Below are 13,787 nucleotides of genomic sequence, written 5' to 3'. Positions count from 1 at the left end.
AATTAAACAAACCAGGAAAGAAAAAAACAAGGCAGAAGTGGAGGCGTGGCTCAAGTGGTAGCATGCCAGCCCTGAGCAAAACAGCCAAGCAAAAGCTCAAGGGCCTGGATTCAAGCATGCACGCATGCGCGCGCGCACACACATCCGCAATGAAGCCTCGCTTCAGATGAACATCTGGGGACATGTCAGCGAGTGTTTTGCACTGCCGAGGGGCAGGTCTGGGCAGGCAGGGTGACACACAGCGGTCAGGGACAGGTAGAGTCTGGTCCCCTGCCGCCACCCCCAGCTGTCCCCCCCAGCTTGTGTCCAGCTCGTGGAAGGCGTGTGACACAGATGCGTGCATGCATGCTGTCAAGCTGTCTCCAGACATGTTTGGAAGCACAGGGCTGGGCTGTCATGGGACCACTTCAGGGCTCCTGGTCAAAGCTGCCGGCCACTGCCTGGCTCAAGGGAACTTGAGATTTCAGTCTGGACTTTGACAGCTCTCCAGATTGGTGATATTCTGGGAAGAGAAGGAGGAGACAGGTTTTCACCATACTCCACTGATTTGTGCCACCCGCTCCACAAAAAAAAAAAAAACAGGTTGTTCACTGCCCACCGGTGCCCAGCAATGCCCAGCACTGCCCACCGGTACCCAGCAATGCCCAGCACTAGCTTCTTTGCCAGACTTTGCTCCTGTGCCACAGGCCCTGCCATCATTCCTCAGGTCCTTGCTGGTCAGAGCCAGCACCTCTGAGAGCTTCCTGGGACCAACTTGCCAGAGGAAGAGGAGACAGACAGGAGAGGAGGTTTGGAACTAGTGTTCTACGTGTGTGTGTGTGTACATGCCAGTACTGGAGCTTGAACTCAGAACCTGAACACTGATCTCTTAGCTTTTTTTTGTTGTTGTTGTTCAAGGCTGGTGTTCCACCACTTGAGCCACAGCTCCACTTCCAGTTTTTGGTGGTTAATTGGAACTAAGAGTCTCATAGACACTCTTGGCTTCAAACTGCCCTCCTCAGATCTCAGCCTCCTGAGTAGTTAGGATTGCAGGTGTAAGAGAGATCTCAGATCACTCCTTAAGCGATGACTTAACCTGCTACAGAGGACAAACAAGGCTCATCTCCCCAAGCTCTGGGGAAGGACAGTGAGGCTGAGAAAAGATCGCTAAAGTCCCATACAACTGCCAGCAGCAAAATAGGCCAGGGTTGAGCAGAGCTCTGAGGAGATACAACTCCAGGCAGTCAGTCAGTGCTCTGGAGATGTCTCTAGAAGCTTCCAGAAGTCAGCTGTCCAGAGGTGGGGCCATGGCAGGAAGGCCTGATCCCAGGGCACCTCCTACATGCAGAAAATCGGCTCCTATTCGCCCAACACCAACAGCTAGGACACCTTGTTTCTTTTTCTTTCTTTTTTTTTTTTTTTTTTGCCAGTCCTGGGCCTTGAACTCAGGGCCTGAGCACTGTCCCTGGCTTCTTTTTGCTCAAGGCTAGCACTCTGCCACTTGAGCCACAGCACCACTTCTGACTTTTTCATATATGTGGTGCTGGGGAATTGAACCCAGGGCCTCATGTATACGAGGCAAGCACTCTTGCCACTAGGCCATATCCCCAGCCCCACCTTGTTTCTTTATAGTCACACTATAGATCTAGGCTGGGCATTGTTAAGTTTGTTATCTTAAGTGAATTGAGAAAGAATAGGGGGTGGAGCTGGCTCTTCGCAGTCCCCTTGAGAACAAGAAACTCAGAATTATTTTTTAAAAGTCAGTCAGGGGGCTGGGAATATGGCCTAGTGGCAAGAGTGTTTTCCTCGTATACATGAAGCCCTGGGTTCGATTCCTCAGCACCACATATATAGAAAATGGCCAGAAGTGGCAGTGTGGCTCAGTGGCAGAGTGCTAGCCTTGAGAGGGAAGAAGCCATGGACAGTGCTCAGGCCCTGAGTCCAAGGCCCAGGACTGGCAAAAAAAAAAACAACAACAAAAACCACCCAACAATAACAAAACCTCAGGGGCAAGCATTATTCCAGTGGGAACTTCTCAGGGCCTGGAGGTATCAGTAGCAAATATAGAGGAGGCAGGCAGCATGGAGGAGGATGAGAGGCTGCTCTTCGTGGCCTAGTGGAGGCCTGGGCCATGCAGGGCCACAACCCAACAGCCCAGAGACCCTGCCTCTCGGCCCCCCGGGGAAGGACATGTCAAGGACAATCCTCCCCTGTTCATCATGGACATTTTATGACAGTGTAGAATCGGGAGGGAAGCTAAGCTGCAAAGCCCTTGAGATCCTGAGGTGAGTGAAATGTGTGTTCGTGCAGTTCGCTTCCACACAGACCTCCGTGTGTGAAAATGAACCTAAGCTTGGAGGCCGGAGCTGAAGAAGGAAAACGCAGACATACGGAGTAAAGTCAGCGAGCCCTGGGGGCGAGCCAACGATGTCACCGCCGTTTAGTTTAGAACCGTCTCCAAAGACCTCAGTGAGGAGGGGGCATTGGAACCGAACCCTAACAGATCACATGGAGCAGCGGACTGGAGAAGATGCCCGGGGCCTGCGCCCCCTCCTGCCAGTGCGGCGCCCTTCCCTGCCCCGCTCACCCGCTGGGCCTCCCTGGCCGGGAACTGGGCATAGCTGTGCCCGCTGCAGTGCCCCCTGGAGCCCATGATGCTGCAGATGGTGCGGCTCTGGTGGCTGGCCAGCTGGTTCATCAAGTCAAAAGCAAACGGGGAGGGTCTGGCCAGGCGCCTGTCCCCGCCGGAGGAGCGGCCTTGCTGGCTCTGCAGGCTGGCTACTAGCTTCCGGAGGGAGGAGTCGGAGAACTCGTGAAAGAACCGCTTAAAGCTGGGGTGGCGCCGGATCTGGAAGCCGAAATGGAGGCAGGTCGTTAGCGCCAGGCCTCAGCCCCTTGCACCGCCCCCCCTCCCCCCCTCCGTGCAGCCAGGGAGCACCTCGCGGCCCAGGGTGCGTGCACCCCACCTGCCTCCGCCCAGAACCCTCTGTGCCAAGTCCAGCTCTCAGCCTCAGGATGGGGTGGGCACAGGAAGGGCAGGGCTGCTCACAGCTCGTGCTCCTAGGGTGCACGCTCTGAGCTCTGGCTGGGCCCTGTGTAAAATGGAGGCAAAGTCCCCCTCCTCCGGGACGGTGGTGGGGTGTTAAGTGAGATGGTCCGCCGTGAGTTTCCTTTCTCACCCTGCGGCGCCTCCCACCCCTCCCGGACAGACCCAGAGACGGGCGCGGGATGCAGTAGGTTTGGATGTGGAGGGATCCCACAAACATGGAAGCGAGGACGGGATGGGAAGGCGGCCACACCGGGGACTCCTGAGGCTTGCGTGCCTCCAGGGGCAGCGCCTGGGGTCTTCCGCACAGCCACTGGGGTCTCCCAGCACAAGCTGGCGGAGGCTGCTGTTTGGAAAGTGCTGATATTGCCTGGTTACTTTTGCCTGGTCAGTGTTGCTCTGGTTCCTCAGGCAAAAAGGATGTCGATGCTGGTGACTGGGGCTGAATGGCGGGGGGGGGGGGGGTAAAGAGGGGTACTGACACCCCCTCTTCACGTAAGACCTGCCGTGTATATGTCTCTCTAGGGAGACTATTTGTTGTGGTTGTTGTTTTTATTTTGTTTTGTTTTTTTACGAGGAGAAAGAGGAAGTGGCGCTGTGGCGCAAGTGGTAGAGCGCTAGCCTTGAGCTGAAGAGCTCAGGGACAGCGCCCAGGCCCTGAGTTCAAGCCCCAGGACTGGCCAGAAAAGAATGACTCACAGTGCAAAGGCCTTCACTGGCGGAAGGGCCCTGCAAGCATTGTGTTATTTTAAACCTTATCTGCTGCTCGTTGGCTTTTCCTGTATAAGTTGTTCGAATAGGTAATTATCCCTCATTTTTGCAAAAGAGGTCCTAGAGGTTAAGGGACAAAGAGGTGGGACCTAGACTTAATTGAGGTGTGGGGACATGGGGATGAAACCTGGGGGGCCCCAGGAGGGCTGAGTGGAGCTCACCTGCTTCCCTAGCTGGCCATCCACCTCCTGGAGAAGCACCACCAGCTTGCCGATGAGCAGCTCCTCTGAGGAAAGAAGGAAAGACAGGGGGCTGCACACGGGGTGATGCCAGCCCCCCGCGGCAGATGCCCCAGCAGCGCATGCGCCCACCGCCACTCAGCGCCACAGGAGAGCTTTCTTTGCCATGGCTATGCAGCAATAATCGGGTCCACACTGGGCTCCTGATGAGAAACCGAGCCCCCCCTCCCCCCCGCGTTCGCAGTGGAGGTTTGGACCCAGAGTGGTTACCCAGAAGGCAAAGGGGACACCAGCCATGGCCACACTCCCGGCGCAGGGGAGGGGCCTGCAGGCTTTCGACGAGCATTGCCAAGGGTGGGCAGCTTGCGATTACACCACTGGGTTCTTCGGACGCTACAAATCGGGGCCTCCTCCCCCAGCTCCAAGCCAGTGTGCTAGCACACCACTGATTATGAGTGCAGACCAAGCTAGGATTTTACAGCAATGTTCCAGCCAACCCATGTGGGAGGTCAGGCGAGCGCTTACACAGTGCGCAGGGGTGCTCTGCCTGAGGAAGGCGCTCAGCGGCAGGGCTCTGCCCTGCAGCCCCAGTCTTCAAAGGGGAAGTTCATGCCCCTGGTCCTGCCCCTGCCCCTGGCCCTGGCCCTAGCCCTGGCCCTGCCCCTCCTCTCTCCTGGGGTATTTGCAGGTGCCTTTCAGCTTTCCCTTGGAGCAGCTAGCTCCTCCTCAGAGGGCACCAGAAGAGGCACCAGAAGCTGTGTCAGGGAGGGGAGGTGGGTACTAACTAGGATCCTTTGTGCCCTCCGGCTGAGGCCCCCGGTCCGGTGTGTGGCCTCTGGTCTGAGGAGAAGGGCTCTCCGACACCCCAGATGGTCCGGCTTCTGTGGCCAAGGTCGCCCGGAACTCCAGGCCTTCAGCATCTGAGGACAAGAGAACAGAAGGTTCTAGACCAGACTCGGATCTGGAGCTCCCAGCCTTGCCCCATGTCAGGAGGGTCACGGAGCTCTTCACCCCCTGCCTCCTCCCAGTGTGGCATGGAACAGACCGAGTGAGCCACTTCCGCCATAGGCCCTGGGCATCCAGGGGGGGCCTCACAGACCGTGAGGGCAGGGATAGTATGTATGATGGTGGCATACAGCAGGCGCTGCATAAATGTCAGGATCACCAACTACCACCAGTGCCATAAAACAACAGGGGCCCTTTCCCGACTCTGTCCAGAGCAGAAAGCCAGAAGTGACTTCAGGTGGCCTTGGCAGGGTGCCAGTAGCTCACGCCTATAATCCCAACTACTCAGGAGGCTGAAATCTGAGGTTCAAGGCCAGCCCAAGCAGGAAAAGTCTATGAGACACCTATCTCCAATTAACTACCAAAACAAAAACAAAAACCAGAGTAGAACTGCAGCTCTAGCGGTAGAGCACCAGCCTTGAATGAAAAAGCTTAGGGACAGCGTCCAGGCCCTGAGTTTAGGCCTCAGTACTGGGAAAATAGAAATAAATAAAAGCAAGGTGACCTGAGAGGAAACCTGCGTTACCACGGCAACCAGCCTGCTCACCTGAGCTGCTGGAGATGGAGGGCCGGTGGCCGCCACCCACACACAGGGGCAGGAAGCCGGGCCTCTTGGGCGGCCGGGCCTCAGGGGTGGTAGCATCGGCAGCACCCCCTCTCTTGGGCTCCTTGGACCCATGCTTTTTATGAGAAAAGGCTCTCCGGAGGCCGGACTTCTTCTCCTGGGACCTCTTCCTGCACGCCGGGACCAGGTTTTCTACTGGCAACTCTGCCTCCAGGACCTGAGGTTGCTGGAAGGAAGAAGAGAGAAACTGAGGCCAGGTCTCTGACTTTGAGGAAGTGGCAGGTGGGCTAGAAGGTGTAACCTGGCAGGAGATGGCATGGGACACTGGGGATACCTGTGGTCTTAGAGGGGTGGGGGACTTAGGAAAGAGGGGGAGCTGGGAGGGGCACTGTGGGGGTCCCAAGAGAGGGGCAGGGGTCCCTGGGAATGACTGCACCACCTGTTCTCCCTCCAGCTCCTCGGCATCTTGCAGCAGGGCAAGGATCTTCTGCATGAATTCTCCTACAAAAGATCACAGTGTTATCCAGGTGCCCGCCGGTGGGGGCCTGAGGCCTGTAATCCTGGCTATGGAGATCTGAAGATCATAGCAGCCCCGGCAGGAAAAGCCTGTGAGGCTCAAATCTCCAACTCACCACACACACACACACACACACACACACACACACACACACACACACACACAGAAGGAGCTGGACGTGGAGCTACGGCTCAAGCGGTAGAGTGTCAGCCTTGAGCAAAACTGTGCCGGGATAGCGCCCAGGCCCTGAGTTCAAGCTCCAGGACTGGCACATGTGCGTGCATGCGCACGTGTGCACACACACACACAATCATAGTCATGTTTAGTGAAGTTCTTCTATGGCCAGGTGGCTCACTAGGTGCTCCTCAGGGTCTTGCTCAGAACTTCACCCCCGCACCTGCTCTTCTAGGTAGTCTGAGGGGTACGCAGCTGGTTTGGGGGAATTCATTCCTTTATCTTCTCCTCAGCGGGCCTGGCTCCCAGGGACAGACATGGCCATGGCCCCACCCCCAACAAGGGACTGGTCCTGTTCCTCCGAACTGGGGACCCTCCCTAGTTCCCTGAGGGGCACATTTGCTAGTCATGAAGAGGCAAATTGGGGGCCAGAGCAGAGAGTATTAAAAGGATTTCCAGATGTGCAGCACGGGCTGTGATGATGAGAAGTCTACACCTGGCTCTGCCAACAATGAAATCATGACCGTGGCATCCATTCTGTCTGTGGAACTTCCCTCCTCTGCCTCGCCGCCCCTTCCGCTTTCACGCTGGCCACCCAAGGAGAGCAGCAAGCGGCGCTGGCCTGCTACGGTTAGCACACCCGCCAGCCAGTACCGCCCTGCGTGCCCGCAAGGCCTTCGTCATTTTAGAACCTCCCACGACCCGAGGAGGAGGGGGTTATGATGGGCCCCATCTTGCAGATGAGGCCACGAAGGCCACTCGGGTGACAAAGTGACTGGCCTGTGCTCACACATGCTCAGACTGAAACCCAGGCCCTGCAGAGCACCCCATCTACCCAGCCCTCACCGCAGGCAACCACCCCCCATTCCTGGAGGCCTGCCTGACAGAGGCCAGCGCTGGGTGTGACGGAGGATGACAGCAGAGATGATGGCCGCCCCCAGCTGCCCCCCGAGAGAGGGCTGCACATGCCGTCTCTCCCTGACTCTTCTTGCAGAAGAGCAGACAAGGCAGAAGCCCCCCAGGAGACCCTGAGGGAAGGAGGGGTACTCACTGGATTCAGCAGCTCTGTCCAGCAGCGGCTCCTCGTCTGCTCCCTGGCGTCTGCCTGGGCAGGGGAGCTCCGAGGGACTGGGGCCCTCCCCGTCCACACACAGGGCCTCCTGGACTCCAGGGCCCTCTGCGTCTAGGAAGCAGAACGGCAGGGCGGGCGTGTTAGGGGGGCCTGGGAACCCCCTCTAGCCACCATCTTAGCTTGATCCACAGCATGAGGAAACGACCATGCGCACAATCACCCTGCCCGCAACCTTCCTGAACATTCTACCCCTCTGAAGCGGAGGCCGCAGAGAGGAGGATGGCTGGAGAGCTCAGTGCGATCCCCATCCAGGGTGCAGCAGGTGACAGTGTGGGTGGCATGAGTGACTAGTGACAGCGGCCTGTGTGGCTGTGACAAGCTGGCAGTCCTTGACCCTCCCCAGACACCCCGGAGCCAAACGTGAAAGCCCCAGTGGGGACCAGTGCCCTCCAAGTGGCCAATCCCAGCCCTGGAAAGAGTCCAGAGCCGGAGGCTGTGGTCCTGTTGCCATGGCAACACCCAGAGCCCGCCCAGCTCACTCACCAGGGCTGCTGGAGGAGGAGGGGCGGTGGCCACCCACACACACAGGCAGGAAGCTGGGCCTCTTGGGGGGCCTGGCCTCGGGGTTGGCAGTGCCGGTTCTCTTGGGTACCTCAGAGCCAGGTTTCTTAAGAGAAAAGGCTTTCTTGAGGCTGGCCTTTTTATCTTGAGGTTTTTTCCTCGTGGCTGGCGCTGGGTTTTGGGGAGCCAGCTCTAGCTCAGGGATTTGTAGTGGCTGTGGGGAAAAAGAGAGAAACTGAGTCAGGCCTCTCACCTTGAGGCAAGGGAAGGAGTGGCCCAGGTGAGCCGAGCCCTGAGTCCTGAGAATGGGAGGAGGATGGGGGGTGGGGGAGGGGGGGAGGGACTGGAAAGACAGGTGAGGTCCAACAAGGAGAGGTCCCTGGACAGCCCGGAGGGGCAGGGGAGGGGCTCCCACAGGACCCTGCTCCTCACCTCATCCTCCAACTGGTCTCCCACTTTCTTGAGCACCTCCACAATCATCCAGAGGACTGCATCCTCTGCAAGAGAGCACCACACCACGCCTGTCACCCCTAAACATGCAGCGTGTTCTTATCTGTCACCCCTAAATAAATGCACAGAGCATTTTCCAACCCCTATCCCCAACTTCTCACACCAACATGGGCATGTGTGGGGTGTGTGTGTGTGTATGTGTGTGTGTGTGTGTGTGTGTGCCGGTGTGCCAGTCCTGGGGCTTGAACTCAGGGCCTGGGTGCAGCCCCTTAGCTTTTCCACTCAAGTCTAGCACTCTACTACTTGCGCTACAGCGCCACTTCCGGCTTTTTGGTGGTTAATTGGAGGTGAGAGTCTTGTGGACTTTCCTACCCAGGCTGGCTTTGAACCATGATGCTTAAAGCTCAATCCTGAGTAGCTGGGATTACAGGTATGAGCCACCAGTGCCCGGCCCAACCTGGGCCTTCTGTACCAAATGAGAGGCCCCCAAAGACTCAGGCCATAGGAGGGGACTAACCCCATCTCAAAGAGGCTTAGAAGATGGCAGGAGGATTCAGAGCCAAAGCATGACTTCGGATGCAAGAAACTGGCCCATCTGCGGACATCCACTTGGGGTTTGGTGAGCGGGGTGGGGGGAGCTAGCTTTGGGTGGCCTCTCAACCCTCTTTGGGCCTTCATTCCTTTCCCTGTGAAATGCAGACACCTCCCTGCCCTGCCTGCCCCAGGCTGTAGGACCATGGGATGTGAAAAGGGGCTGGAGGCCCTGGAGGGCTAACGCTGTCCTTCCGACCTGCAGAATTCCAGGGAGAGGACATGGAGGCGTCCTGGCTTAACTAAATGGGACAGGGAAGGCTGTGGGCAGGCCCAGGACACAAGTGCCACCCAGACGCCTCACCACAAACAACAGATACCCAATCGACCTTATTCAAGGGCACTGTGCCCAGCCTGCCCTCGGCTAGCTGTTGGTTGAAGGTTTACACAAGAAGAGATGCAAATAAGACTCCTTAACCCTGCCTGGCTGCCACCTCCTCCCCCCCCCCCCCCCAGCATCCCTTCTCTCTCACAAATCCTGCTTAACTTCTTACTCTTCACTCCCTCTCAGGCAAGAAAACAATTAATTGTAAAGTCTCAATACACTACAGAAACACCTAGCTAAATACATTTCCATTACATGCATAGCTCCCTCCTCTCCTAACTTTTAAAATATGGTCATTCTCGAGGAAATTGGAGGGATGGAGAATTATTATTGTTGTTATTATTATTATTATTATTATTATTATTATTGAGTTATTAGGTGTAGCAGTGGTGTGGTTGTGTAGGAGGCTGTGCTTAAGGTCATTCACTTTATCCTAAAATGGCTCTGCAACAAATTATACATGTGAAGAAAGCTGGCAGTTACAAATTGTATGTTTTGGCCAGCACTGGTGGTTCATCTATAATCTGAGTTGCTCAGGAGGGTGAGGTTAAGGAGGATGAGAGCTGAGGACTGCAATTCAAGCAGCACAGGCATGAAAGTTTATGAGTCGTGACTCTCTGCTTAACCACAAGTGAAAGTTTGATTCAAGTAGTAGAGGACCAAAAAGCTAAGCCAGAGCACAGTCCCTGAGTTCGAGCCCCAGTACAAGCATACACAGGCACTCACAAACACACACAAAGTGAATTGTGTGTTTCTATCCTTTCCTGTCTTCTCTCTACATATTTTTTCTAATTCTATTTTACCATGTTGCTGAATGAATTCAGGCCCCTCTTGTGTACTAATCAAACTCTTTACCACTGGGCTGCTACATTCACGTTTACACTCTTTCTCTCCATACGCACACACACGCACACACACACACACACACACGTTCAAAAAAACAAAATCCCATTACCACAAACACCTAAGACCAGGAACCTTTGCGGTTCACACTGCTCGGTTCCTAGGATTCCCGTCTGTGGAGCCGTCTGTGGCCAGGAGCCGCAGGGCAGGTGTGAAGGACCAGCCAGGAGCTCTCAGAACCACCCCCCACCCCCGCCCCCAAGGTCTCAGAGGTGACACTGAGCAGTCACTCTCGTTTGGTAGGCAGGCACAAAGGAGCCTGAGGATTGGGACTCACGGTCAGGTTTGGGGGGTTCCTCCTCTGGCAGGGGGCCTGCAGCCTGGGGAGAAACATCCAAGAGTCCAGCACTGCATCCTTCGATGGGCAGGGGCTGGTGGCCATCATTATCTTGAGCACCTGGAACACAGCAGGTAGGGGGCGAACACGGGTCAGCGGTTCTCCTGAGACTCCGTCACCCGCGAGAGAAAACAGCAAACCCACAGCTCAGCAGGCCCTGCTGCCCCCCGCCCCACACCCAGCCCAACCGTCAGACACGTGCCAAGATTTCCATTGCAAAGCGGCTGCTGGAGTCAGCCGCCCCGTTCGCTGGATCTTCCTGGAGTCTCTTCCTGTCCCGCACCCTGTCTAACCACGGTGAATTCTTTTTTTTTTTTTTTTTTTTTTTTTTTGTTTGTTTGTTTGTTTTTTGGCCAGTCCTGGGGCTTGGACTCAGGCCTGAGCACTGTCCCTAGCTTCTTTTTGCTCAAGGCTAGCACTCTGCCACTTGAGCCACAGCGCCACTTCTGGCCATTTTCTGTATATGTGGTGCTGGGGACTTGAACCCAGGGCCTCATGTGTACAAGGCAAGCACTCTTGCCACTAGGCCACATCCCCAGCCCCCACGGTGAATTCTTTATTGTATTTTATTTTTTTTTGTCGGTTGAACTCAGGGCCTGGGCGCTGTCCCTGAGCTCTTTTGCTCAAGGCTCGCGCTCTCCCACTAGAGCCACAGCTCCACTTCCTGAAGATTAATTGGAGATGGAGTTTCATGGACTTCCCTGCCCAGGCTGGCTTTGAACCATGATCCTCAGATCTCAGCCTCCTGAGTAGCTAGGATTCCAGGACTGCGCCAGCAGCGCCGGGCACTGCAGTGAATCCTGAGCCTCCAGGAGTGAAGAGCTTTCACTCCTGGGCCTGAGCTGGCCCTGCAAGTGCAGGCCTGAAGGAGCCGAGTCTAGAACCCAGCCGAGGACCAGCACCTCAGCAGCCATGTTTGGATCACTTGTGGGGTAGGAAGGGCTTCCCCTTCCCACCCGGCTCCTGTTCATCCTCATCCAGGCACCTCAGATTTAATAGCATGGAACAATGCAAGGGTTGGACCGGCCCAGCCCTTACCACAGCAACTGTTCCATTTCCATGGTGTGGGTTAAAAAAAAAATGATACTAAAATGGAGGTTCCCAGAGGAAAGTCGCCAGCCCCAGACCACACAGCCCAGGGACCATGGCGTCGGGAGTGGCTAGATCGCCAGCGCTCGGCCAACAGCCCTGCTCTGAGTCAGAAAAATGTCCCCATCCTGGACCTGGGAATGTGGCCCAGTGGTAGAGTGCTTGCCTTGCATACATGAAGCCCTGGGTTTGATTCCTCAGCACCACGGATATAGAAAAAAGCCAGAAGTGGCGCTGTGGCTCAAGTGGTAGAGTGCTAGCCTTGAGCAAAAAGAAGCCAGGGACAGTGCTCAGACCCTGAGTCCAAGCCCCAGGACTGGCAAAACAAAACAAAAAAAAAAAACAAAACTATCCCCATCCTCCCTGTCCCCTTGGTTAAGGGGTGTCCTGGCTTTTGGCAGTGGGGTGGCAATAGGGACCGTTCAGTCTGCTCACCCCTGCAAGCCAGGCCCGGGTCAGCCTCCACCAGCACCCCAACCTCTTGGCCTTTGGCCTCCTGGTTTAGGGCCCTGGGGGTTTCTTCGGTGTCATGTTTCTTGTGTTTCTTGCGGTTGGCCTTCTTGTCCTGGGCTTTCTTCCTGATGGCTGGATCCTCGGCTGCCTCGGTGGGCTCAGTGGGCTCCTCCTTCCCCTTTGGCTTCCTATTGGTTTTTTCTTTGGCGTCCTCAGAACCTGTCCTGAGGAGGAGGAAGTTCAGAAGGGTCTTCAGCCACCCCTGCTGGTTCCGCCGCTGGGCCTTGTCCTTCTTGGCATCTTCTGGGGGCCTTGGCACCCTGGGGACCAACTCCTTCGTGATGGCTTCGGCTACGGGGCCCTGCGCCTCTGTAGGCGGAGCGAAGCTCTCCGGACATGGGCCCCCGTCGCTGGCCACCCGGCGAAGCGCCCTCTGGCCGGGGGTGGTGGCGTGCAGGGAGAGGCCCTGGCCGGCCACGGCCTCCGAGTGCCTCCTGGGGGCTTGGGGCTTGTCCAGAGACCCGGCTCGCCTAGCTGCCGGGGACTGCCTCGCGCCCCTCGGGTTCTCCATTGGGCTACAACCAAAACAGACAGCGCTCTTAGGAAGGCGGGTGGGACGTCCAGGGCCCCTCCCTGTGAAGAACTGTCCCCTCCCGGGGACAGCAGCCCAAGGCTGCCGTCATGGCCCAGGGCCTCCAGAGCCCCAGGGGAACAGGGCGTCCTCATCCCCATTTTCCAGAGGGGAAACTGAGCCAGACCTCACAGCTGGGCCGTGGGGGCCACCCACCCATAGCTTCCTGGAGAAATGACTCCAGCCCTAACCGTCACGGAATCCACGGAGGTGACCTTCACGGTGACCCCTGAACTAAAGAGAACTGGTGCTGCTGGGGGGGGGGAGGGGGTGAGTAGGAGCAGCAGGAAACTCAGACAGCTGGAGCCAGGACCGAGTCCCACACCTTCTACAGCCTGGAGCAGCTCAGGGCTTCCCACCGCCTTGAGTCAGTATTAGCTAGAGGCCTGGGACATTGATTGCCAAGTTGATCCCATCCTTCACATTTACCTACTGCTTCATTTCTCTACAATGTATCCTCTTGAGACATGCACACAAAGCAAAGGAGGGAAATCTATCATTGTGGCTGGCAGGGCACCGGTGGCTCACGCCTGTCATCCTAGCTACTCAGAAGGCTGAGATCTGAGGATCCTAGTTCAAGGCCTGGGCAAGGAAAGTCTGTGAGACTCTTATCTTCAATGAACCCTGACAAAGCTGGCCATGGAGCAATGGCTCAAGTGGTCCGGTACCAGCCTAGAGTGAAATAACTAAGAAGTAACGCCCAGGCTCTAAGTTCAAGTCCTAGAATCTATCATTGTAATTCCATATGTGTGGGATGCATGGAAACACGCAAAGAGCAGGAAACATGAACCACGTGACGCATAAAGGCGGCATTGACCATCCCTCCTCCCACCCCTGGGTGGCGCTGCAGCCCCAGGTGGCCGCCACCAGAGGCCCTTGGGTACCACAGCACTGCTGGTGTCCCATGTGGCAGACCTGGCCTGGCTTTGAACCGCAATCCTCAGATCTCAGCCTCCTGCATAGCTAGGATGACAGGTTTGAGCCACCAGTGCCTGGCTGAGACTTCTTCTTTCTCCTTCCTCTTTCCCTTGCTGTGTGTGTGGGGGGGGGGGGGGGAGGGGGTGTGCACACCCACATACAGCCTTGATTGTGGGGGAATCCCGCCCTGGGCCGGACCAGAAACCGGGAGAGCTCACTGG

At 56.5% G+C, this 13,787-nt stretch overlaps 1 protein-coding gene across 1 annotated transcript; it reads right to left on the bottom strand.

Annotated features, from left to right (window-relative positions):
- Positions 1-403: 403 nt before the first annotated feature.
- Bnip5 (BCL2 interacting protein 5) lies at positions 404-12,588 on the bottom strand. Its single transcript, XM_048349209.1, has 11 exons — positions 12,000-12,588; positions 10,416-10,535; positions 8,302-8,366; positions 7,852-8,083; positions 7,288-7,419; positions 5,985-6,046; positions 5,528-5,771; positions 4,761-4,895; positions 3,958-4,022; positions 2,567-2,827; positions 404-502 (listed from the first exon to the last, which is right to left on the bottom strand). Exons 1-11 carry the CDS (start codon positions 12,586-12,588, stop codon positions 464-466), a joined length of 1,944 nt encoding a protein of 647 aa, XP_048205166.1. The 3' UTR covers positions 404-463.
- Between the last annotated feature and the right edge of the window lie 1,199 nt (positions 12,589-13,787).

This window comes from Perognathus longimembris, chromosome 6, assembly GCF_023159225.1.
Source record: "Perognathus longimembris pacificus isolate PPM17 chromosome 6, ASM2315922v1, whole genome shotgun sequence".
Taxonomy (NCBI): domain Eukaryota; kingdom Metazoa; phylum Chordata; class Mammalia; order Rodentia; family Heteromyidae; genus Perognathus; species Perognathus longimembris.
This window is presented reverse-complemented; position numbering and strand designations above follow the sequence as displayed.